The 10231-nt window shown below is 51.0% G+C and overlaps 1 protein-coding gene across 1 annotated transcript; it reads left to right on the top strand.

The window, feature by feature from the left end:
• The first annotated feature begins 754 nt into the window (after nt 1-754).
• Nucleotides 755-3053, top strand: LOC139584541 (PCNA-associated factor-like). Its single transcript, XM_071416534.1, has 4 exons — nt 755-1180; nt 1997-2080; nt 2255-2429; nt 2875-3053. Exons 1-4 carry the CDS (start codon nt 1135-1137, stop codon nt 2912-2914), a joined length of 345 nt encoding a protein of 114 aa, XP_071272635.1. The 5' UTR covers nt 755-1134; the 3' UTR covers nt 2915-3053.
• Nucleotides 3054-10231: the final 7178 nt, after the last annotated feature.

The following is a 10231-nucleotide window of genomic DNA, read 5'->3' as shown; positions in this document are numbered from 1 at the left end:
AATAACAATAATTCAGTGTAACATTGGGGTGGCAACTCTCTTATGTTCTGCTATTGCACGATTCTAATTTGTACATTGGTCACAAATAAAGCTATCGCCAGTCAAATTGAAGCACAGGGGCTAGTTACCCCCTAGTAGAGGGGGCGAGTTGCTCTCAACACACTCATCCAACATATTATTACTTTACAAAAAAGTTATCTACATTTTTCTCTCTAAACAAGTGGATTATTTATATTAATGCTTTCCTACTTGTATATTTAAAAAACAATTATAGATCTAACTTAATTGGAATATATCTACAAAATTTCAATTTTTTAAAATCAATTTACCACAAATAGTTTTGTTGAAATATCTCCAAAAGTTGTGATGACACAGAGGAAATGTTTTGCTGAGCAAGAGCAGTGGCAGCCAGGGAAAGTGAATTACAGGGGGGGGGGGCAGATACCCCCTAGTACCCTACCCCTGGTTGGGAACCACTGCATTAGTCGATTAGTGGGGTGTGTGTGTTAAGCTCCAGAAGGCGAAGCCAAGGACAGCGCAATAAGAAGATTCGCTAAAACTGCTTCTCCAATAGAAATCCCCGATCACACTTGTAGGCGATGTCATGGCGACGTTGGCTAACTAAGCTCATGCGCAGAAATATGTCATCGGGTCTAAGCAAAGATTTTTTTTTAACTATCTGTGGTCTGAGGATCGTCTCGCGCCAAACTGCGCATGTGCAACCCGTCATATACGGCACAAATTAAAACTTGTCACTTTCACGAGGTTCAAGTAATAACATGTTCAACTAGTTAAGAAATTCTCTCGAATCTAGGTTGTGCCTTTAGATTTCGAGAACATTAACAACTAGGAAGACATTTCTGCCTCTCATTGACTTCTCAAACCCCGGCTTGGTCTGTTTCGCAAATGTTCCCAGAAGTATTGCAATGTTGCGCCTCTGGGTTTAGAAACTCTGTGGCAAGGCGTTCGTGAAGGGGAGGGAAATAGTTACCTAACCAATGACGTCAGAGGCGGCAAAACACACACTCGTCATTTAAACCCAAGCGGGAAAGCAGAATGAACATTGGGCTGTCGTGAAATCTCCATTGAAGGTCCACGTCCCGTTTGTATTTTATTGGTGAAAATTAGGACAACATGGTGAGGACGAAGGCAGACAGTGTCCCCGGAACTTACAGAAAAGGTAATGTTCTGCAATCAAAACCCGATGAATATATAATTAGCTTGCTGGTTGAGTGCGGAACTGGAATCGCTAACGTTAGCTACTTAATTACCGTAGCCAACTGTAGTTTTGCGAACATAATTGCCACTCCTACATTTTCTATTTTTGATTAACTTGATCGATTTCATTGATTAGCTAACATGATTGACCGGGTTAGATGCCTGTCTCCCGCCATTTCAATAGAATCGTGAACACCGCGCATGCCAACCCAGCCGGATGTTGCATTATCTTTATTAGAAATGGACAGTGACGGGTAAGGGGGGATACCTAGTCATTTTTTGCGTCATCAATGCAAGCATCATGACTCTCAAAGCCGCTGTTTACTTCTGAAGATCACTTTAGCACCGCACTAAAAACCCGATTCAAATTTGACACAAACCTTCAAACAGCTATGTAATGACACATATAAACTCTTTATAGTGTTTCATTTACATTTCAGAGGCGATAAGGTGATAAGTTGGACAGATCGAGTGAAAAAAAGTTTTCCCACAAGACATCTGTCCTAATCACTATCGCGCATTAGTTTCGCTTCCCCACCCGCCATTTTTAAGAAGACCCGACGGAGCTCATTGCCTTGTTGAATTATGCTGAAACAGGCAGCGTGGAGCTCATGTCATTGATTTTGTTGGAAAGGGGAGAAATTGTGCTTTACAATGGTATTGACATTACAGTTGATCTGGAAGTATTACGTTTTTGGGGCGCTAAAATAAGGTCAATTGTACGGACCAAGGCGATGTACAAAAGTGAGTTTACGTTAACGTATTTATACATTTTCAGCTGTGGCTGCATCTGCACCCAGGAAGTCATTGGGTGCCTCGAGTTCTGCTAATGCATTAAGCAGCTCTCAAGCAGGCACACCTGGTGAGTCATGATTTCATTGACCTTAAAAGTAACATTGACTACCTAATAACCATATATTTCTATGTAATCCTAGTTAGATGAGACATTTCTGGTAGATGACAAACAACTTGCCTCCAGAGGAGTTTCTTGCTCATATTTTCATCACTGGTGAGGACTCTAAATGTTGTTTTGCAGCAAAGAGTAAATTTGCTGGTGGTAATCCTGTGTGTCCTCGGCCCACCCCAACTTGGCAGAAGGGAATTGGAGATTTCTTTGGTGGGCCCAGCAGGAAGCCTGACAAAGAGAACCACCTCCCCCAGTCAGATGATGAAGAGGCCGGAGTCAGTGGAGTGTCCAAGTCATCCAGGAAGTACGTTCATTCTATTAAGCATTGTTTTAGGACTAGTCTAAAAGCGGCCCCAAAATGCCTACCGCTTTAGTGCTTGCAGAAGTTCCTCTTAAATCTGTTCCAAAAACGTTGCCAATAGAAAGTATGTGTTCTGATTGTTAAATGCAATGTTTTGGGAACAGATTCTGAACTTTTTTTATACACCTGTGCCTTGTGGAGGTATTTTGCCAAAGCAGAATCAATGGGTTACAAGTACAGTCCTGCTGTTTCTGGAAATGTATTGAACCACGTTTGAATGTACATCTAGCTGTTTGTCTGCAAGTTATCCAATGTTGAGCCAGGTTTCAAATTTTCAGGATGCATCTATGATTTTCAGTGCGCTAAGCCAGTTCAAATTTAATTATGGGCGAAACAGCATTGATTCCATATTTGCTGGCCTATCTAATGTCAATCACTCGCCTTTCAGTTCAAGACCACTGCCTGCTGAGGATGCTGAGGGTGAATGAGCTTAGCCAATGGTGCCCCACTTGAAAAGCCATTGCCTCTAATACTTGAATGGGTTGGGTATATCTTTGTATATAATTATTGATTAATTCATGTTTTTGTACAGATGTTTAATAAACTTTTTTATTAAGCTTGATTCCATAACGTTGTCACAACCTGGGTGATATTTGATAGTCAACTCTTGTTTGAGGCCCACATCAAGTGTGACCTTGGTCTTAATTTATAATTCTACTGAACATTGACGGGTTATGACCTATGCTATCACAACCTGCAGCTGAGCGACTTATCCACGCCTTTATCTCATCCTGTTTGGACTATTGTAATGCCCTGTTGGCGCAACTAGCCTACCTGGTTAAATAAAGGTGAAATAAAAAATAAAATAAAAATTTGCCAAAATCCCAGTTCACACCTACCAAGGTATCCACAACTCTGGACCCAAGTACCTGTCTGACCGCATCCTACCCCACACATGCCCTTTGCTCCTCCAGCTCCCTTCAACAGACTAAACTATGGGTGACAAGGCTTTCAGTTGTGTGGCTCCTCTGCTGTGGAGCGCACTGCCAGGCCTGCAGAGACTATGGCCTCGTATAAGGCACAACTACAGGCTGCTGTTCAGAAAAGTATAAGGATGTGTTAATTCTGTTCTGTCAATTGGCTCTGACACCTGTATATAACCTTGATGTCTACATACTATGTTCTGTGTTGGATTGTTTTAATTTTCTTTGGTGCCTTGGGTGAGAAAAGCACTTACATTAAATTATTATTCTATTCCTGCTTCCAAAATCTAGTCTTCTATTGGGTCTCAAACAAAGTTGTAGTTGTGATATTTTGTGCGTCCGGGTTTCACTTATCAACTCAATTATAGATTGGCGTGATGGTAAGTCTCAACCTTATCAGTAGATTCCCTGCATGCCTAGCAATTTCTGAATTTAAAAAATATATATATTTTTGCTAATATCTTGTAATAGCTACTACCAGTAGATGGCACTAGATCGTTAAGGTCAAACTAGGCGATTCTGCCATAAACTAAAAGTGTATGGTAATGAGGAAAGACTGAGCACTACTTGATGTTGATTAGTGTTCCATGATTAGGCTCCCTGTTTAATTTTTTGTCCCATGTCACACGAAGTTGTCGTTCGCCATATTGAATCCACCTGCATTTCTGAATTGACAAGCATATCCTCGCGTCACCCCTACAGTTGACCAATCACGGACGAATAGGCGTATATTTCGGCTTCCTATAAATGTCATGTGCCCAAACAGCCACAAAAACGAACTACAAAAAGAACCGGCACAAAATGTAATATGCACAGACTGTTTCGGATGGGAAACATGCGGCCGCCTTTAGTTTACGTGCTTGACCAGTGCTACATGTTTGATACCATGAGGTTTTCAACCAATATTCGCAGGAAAGGTTTTGGTGGAACCAACTCATTCACCAAAAGTGGTGTGGGTGTGTTTGTAAATTGAATCTGGAGTGCGCTCTCGGCGTTCATAAATGCAGGGCGTTGCGCTCTCGGAGGTACACGACGCTGGTTGAGGAGTAGCGTTGATATGAGCGTTCTGACCCCAGAACGGTGGTCAAACAACCAAGGTATCTTGCTAGCAACTTCCAGACACATGAAAACACTTCTGACCATTTTGCTTGCGCTAGCAGAGCTGGTTAGGCTGTTTTCATGTTATCCAGAGCGTTGGTTACTGTAACTGCAGCTGGCAACAAATTAATTGCGCTTTTTTGCCTAAGTTTACTGACACCGGCCATATTCAACAGGTGTTGAGCGTATGTATTGTAATGACCTGACGAGATCATAAATTAACAATTGTCCAGACAGAGGCTTGAGTTGACGGTTTATTAAACCAACTTTACACAGGCTACTGTTTGGGCCGTAGCACACGCCAAATAAATGACAGATAACCCACAAGCCAATCGTGACCTTCTCTTGTGAAGCCCAGACGTAAGAGAGAGAACAAAGGCGAAACCTGGTCTTAACTTCCAATGCTCCATCCCCCTGCCCAACCCCCCTCCACGCCACTCCGCCAACCGCCAGGATGCCCGGCATCAGAACATTCCAGGCATTCCCGTGATTGGCAGATAGCAGGTTGATTGACATGTCGGACCCCGCGAACACTTGGTACTGGTCAGTACAACACAACCACCTACTAGCCTAACACATAACACACAGCTGTCTGTGCGGGTCGCTACACAGCCCCCCCACCACAAAGTCCCTCGTCCCCGAGGGAACAAACAAAGTCTCTGAAGAGACCCGGAGGTCTCCTTTGCTTGCGTGGCCGTGATGGCCGCAGAGTGCCCCTCTGGGAACCAGGGGATGAAGGCAGGGATATGGGGGACAAGGAAGCGGGAACGGGTAATACAGTCCGTGGCTCTGGGGAACCACGCGGTGACACAGGGGGGGGGGGCGGGGGGAGTGGGCTGTCTGGAGCCTTGTCTGCGGCACCTGGGGGTGGGTGCCTGGAGAATGTCATTGCCAGAGAGGGGAATTGTGGGGGTTCCTGGGGTTTGGGGAGAAGAGGCCCCTCTGTATGGGGCTAACCTGTCCCGATGCAGTGCCACCTTTCTCCCCCTGGGAGGAAGCTGCACCCGGTAAACAACCTCCCCTACCCTCTCCAGGACACTGCAGGGTCCCACCCAGTGACTGTCCAACTTGGGGCATCTGCCTTTTTTCCTTAGCGGGCTGTAGACCCAGACCAGCTCCCCAGCCACAAAGTGCCTTCCCCGGGTGTGCACGTCATAGTTCCTCTTCTGCCTCACACCTGCATTCACCAGCTGCTCTCTGGCGAAGGTGTGGGCTGTCTCCAGGCGGTCCTGGAGTCTCCGGGCATACTCCGGCCCCGGGGGAACATGAGGGCTATCCAGGGGCCGACCAAACGCCATCTCCGCAGGGGTGCGGATCTCTCTCCCCAGCATGAGGAGGGCAGGCGTGCAGGAGGTGGAGTCTTGGACAGCGGAGCGGCATGCCATGAGGACCATAGGCAGGTGCTTGTCCCAGTCACGCTGGTGTTTGGAAGAGACGATGGCCAGCTGCTGTCCAAGCGTTTTGTTGAAGCGCTCCACAAGGCCATCCCTTTGAGGATGGAGAGGAGTAGTGCGGGTCTTGTGCATACCCAGCCTCTCACACATGGTGGCGAACACACGGGACTCAAAGTTTCTGCCCTGGTCGCTGTGGATGGACTCTGCAGCTCCAAACCTGCTGAACATCCCCGCTGTCAGGGCGTCGACGATGGTCTCTGCCTCCTGGTCAGGCAGAGCATAGGCCTCGGGCCATTTTGTGAAATAGTCCATGGCCGTGAGCACCCAGCGGTTTCCACTGTCTGTGGTGGGGAACGGCCCAACTACATCCACTCCCACCCTCTCCATGGGAGCCCCCACTGGGAACTGTTGGAGCTGAGCATGAGAGCGGCCTGGGGGGCCCTTTCTCGCTGTGCAGTTGTCACAGCGGCGACAAAAGTCCTCCACATCCCTCTTGTGCTGCCCCCAGTAGAAGCCCTGACGGAGACGGCGCAGTGTTTTTGTGACCCCAAAGTGTCCAGTCCCCCCCCCCATGAGTACTCTGGAGCACAGCCTCCCGCAATGCTTTTGGGACCACCACCTGCCACCTCTCCTCTCCCGTAGCTGACTCCTTCCATGCCCGCTGTAGCAAGCCATCAGCCAGCCGCAGTCTCTCAAACTTTGACCACAACCCTTTGGTCGCGAGTGAGAGCGCTGTCACCTCTTCCCATGGTGGCCTCACCTGCGCCTCTACCCACTGTAGCACTGGCTGTAGGTCTGAGTCCTGTCCCTGCTGCTGCCGCCATTCAGCCACGTCGACAGTCTGCAGCTCACAGCAGACAGGCCCGCTCGCCCGACACACTGTGGCACAGACCCCCTCTGCACACAGCTCTCTCTCCCGTCCCTCTCTCCGTTCACAGTGGCGGCAGCCGTCTGCAGTACAGGGCCGACGGGACATGGCGTCGGCGTTGGAGTGGCGTGCCCCTGTCCTGTGCACCACGGTGAAGTCATACGGCTGAAGCTCCTCCAACCAGCATGCCACCTGCCCCTCTGGCTCTCTGAAAGACATGAGCCACTGGAGAGCAGAGTGGTCAGTCCTTACAGTAAAGGGCAGACCACCCAGGTAGTACTTGAAGTGTTTGATGGAAGCCACAACAGCCAAGAGCTCCCGCCGGGTGACACAGTAGCGGCGCTCATGTTTGTCAAATGTTTTGCTGAAGTACGCCACCACTCTCTCCCCCTCTGGCCCCACCTGGGCCAGCACCCCACCCATGCCCACATTGCTCGCGTCTGTGTCCAGGATAAAGGGCAAGGTGAGGTCAGGGGGGGGCGAGCACGGGGGCCTCGATCAGTGCACATTTGAGGGTGTTGAAGGCCTCCTCACACTCCACTGTCCAAGTGAAAGCCTTGTCCTTCGGCAGCAGGCGGTTCAGTGGAGCAGCAACGCTTGAGAAGCCCCGTACAAACCTCCTGTAGTACGAGGCCAGGCCCAGGAAGCTCTTCAGCTGACGCTGGTCGGTGGGGGTGGGCCAGTCTCTGACAGCCCCTACCTTGTCCTCCATGGTGCTGATCCCCTCCTTCCCCACTCGGTGGCCCAAGAAGGACACCTCTCTCCTCATGAAGTGGCACTTCTCGGGGTGGAGCTTCAGACCTGCGGCAGCCACCCTCTCCAGCACACGCCGTAGCGCCCCCAGGGCTGACTGGAAGGAGCTGCCATGGGCCAGGATGTCATTGAGGTATACCAGACACTGCTGTCGGGATGCCATCCAGCACCCTGTCCATCAAACGCTCAAAAGTAGCTGGAGCGTTGCACAGGCCAAAGCACAGGACCTTGAACTGCCAGTGTCCTCTGTTAGTGGAGAACGCAGTTTTGGCTCTGGCCTCTGGGGAGAGGGGCACCTGCCAGTAGCCACTGCGGAGGTCTAGTGAGGAGAACCAGGAGGACCCCCTAACCAGGTCCAGCAACTCATCGATACGTGGTATGGGGTATGAGTCCTTCCTGGTTACCTCATTCAGCCGCCTGTAGTCCGCACAGAACCTCAGCTTGCCCCCCTTCTTCGGAACCATGACGACTGGCGCCGCCCAGGGGCTGTCTGAGGGCTCAATGAAGTCTGCCCGCTGCATCTCCAACACAGCCTTGTCTGCCGCCTCCTGGCGTGCCAGCGGGATACGGCGGGGATGCATCTTGATGGGTCGAGCATCACCTGTGTCGATCTCATGCTGCACCAGATGAGTCTGACCCACCTCTTCCTCACTCAGCGCAAAGCTGTCTCTGAATTCAAACAGCAACTGCCACAACCGTTCCTGCTGCTCGGGGTCAAGACCAACACAGTTCCTCCCCCATATCTCCCTCACTGCAGACAGTGTCCTCTCCTCTTCCATCTGGGGTAGCTGGGCGCGGCCCGGGCTCACAGAGGGCTCTGTCATGGAGGTAGCTGGGGGAATGTAACACACCGCCGTAGGTGACAGGGGGGCTGGGGAAAAGTCACACACAGCTGTGGGGGAGGGGGGGCAGCCATGAGTCTCTGCTGCTTTAACTGTTGGAGTAAAGGGTTTGTTGGGTTGAGTGAATGTGACATTAGGGGGGGGCCATGGTGACTTCCGGCCCTCCCTGGAAGCTCAGTGTGCCCCTATTTAGGTCTAACTGGCAGCCTGTGCTCCTAAGAAAGTCCAACCCCAGGATACAAGGGTCCTGCACACCCGCCACCCACACAGGATGACGCACAGTCCTGCCCCCTACTGTCAGAGTCATTATTCCCTTCCCTTTCATGGGTGCCAGCTCACCTGTGGAGCTGCACAGTTGTAGGCTCACACTGAGTCCAACCTGGCACAATATCTGGCCTCACCAGGGTTACTGTGGACCCAGTGTCCACCAGGGCGGAGCAGGGCACCCCCTCCACAGTGACAGGGACATGACAAAAGTCCCCAACACAGGTCCGGCCCACCACAACAACAGGCTCCATCCGCTTGCTCTCGTCTGCTTCTGGGGGAAGTGGAGCCTTGCTTCCCCGTCTGTGCCGGTGGGCTCCTCCTGAAGAAGATGGTGGTTGGGATAGAAAGCCAGGGGTCCGCACTACCCGGTCTATGCGGACCCCGAGCCGTTTCCCTGAGCTCTGGGGGACATGGGGCAATTTCGGCGCAGATGGCCTGGCTGGCCACAACCCCAGCAGACCCTGGGACCAGGGTGTGTGTTTCGTGCCGCCTGTAGCGACACAGCACGAATGAGTTCTGTCATTTCAGCCACCCATGCAGGGTTTTCCGGCTCCGGGCTGCTCTGCCCCCCAGCTCGCACAGAGGGTGTGTCTCCCTGCACCCCCACTGAAGCCCCAGCCCACACCAGCTCCCTCTCCAAAGCCATCTCCAAGGCTATCTGCAATGACTCAGGATGAGCCAGCTGGGTCTGTATGCGCAGCTCCGTAGGAGAGAGCGCCTGTATGAACTGGTCCCGTGCTAGCTCGCTCTGCACGGAGGGGGGCATGTGAGCATATGCCCGCCGAGAGAGGCTCTCAATGTCATTAGCTAGCACCCGTAGAGGCTCTCCAGGCTGCCTGCGTCTATTACTCAGTTCGGGGGCGCAGTAGCCCGGGCTGTACACACTGTCCATAGCGCCTCCTCAGTGCTCCCACTAAAGCACCATAATCATGTCTGTCCTCGGGGCTAATCAATATCAAACAGGCCAGAGCTTCATCCGTGAGGCATAAAGCCAACTGCAGTGCCCTTTCTTCATCCGACCACCCCCTAAAATGAGCTAACAGTTCAAACTGAGCATGAAAAGCTTCCCAATCCGCCTTACCGGAATACTTCGGGGTCTTAATAGATACGGACGCAGCCGGGAACTGGGCGCCGCCATGTTTGTTTACATTCTGAGCCCCAGATTCCTCGTCCCGCCGCGTCGACGTCACCACTTCGGTCCGCCCACCAGAATCCGCGCGAAACACAGTCGACGAGGCGCTCATGCCCGCTTCAGCCGCCATCACTCTAACGTCCTCCCTCAAGCGGCCTCTGCGCTCCGACGCCCTGGCGATTTCCTCAGCCAGAACCTCCGAAGTCCATGCACACGCACCTCCTTGGCCATAATCGTCCCCTACCTCCACCTTCACTTTCGGATTCCCTCGAAGCATTTTCAACCCCCGTTCTCACCTACGGTAGCTAGCCACATAAGTCAGCTAGCTAGCTGGCTAACTTTTATCAACGTTTTTACTTCTGACACCAATGTAATGACCTGACTAGATCATAAATGAACAATTGTCCAGACAGAGGCTTGAGTTTGCGAATTGACGGTTTATTAAACCAACTTTACACAGGCTACTGT

The sequence above is a fragment of the Salvelinus alpinus genome, chromosome 9 (genome assembly GCF_045679555.1).
Source record: "Salvelinus alpinus chromosome 9, SLU_Salpinus.1, whole genome shotgun sequence".
NCBI classification, from domain to species: Eukaryota; Metazoa; Chordata; class Actinopteri; order Salmoniformes; family Salmonidae; genus Salvelinus; species Salvelinus alpinus.
This window is presented reverse-complemented; position numbering and strand designations above follow the sequence as displayed.

What these genes read in the sequence shown, in the direction of transcription:
- LOC139584541 (XM_071416534.1), top strand. Translation starts at nt 1,135, where the DNA reads ATGGTGAGGACGAAGGCAGACAGTGTCCCCGGAACTTACAGAAAAG. An exon ending in CTCTCAAGCAGGCACACCTG is followed by an intron (nt 2,081 to 2,254) that starts GTGAGTCATGAT and finishes GTTGTTTTGCAG; the next exon opens with CAAAGAGTAAATTTGCTGGT. An exon ending in GTGTCCAAGTCATCCAGGAA is followed by an intron (nt 2,430 to 2,874) that starts GTACGTTCATTC and finishes CTCGCCTTTCAG; the next exon opens with TTCAAGACCACTGCCTGCTG.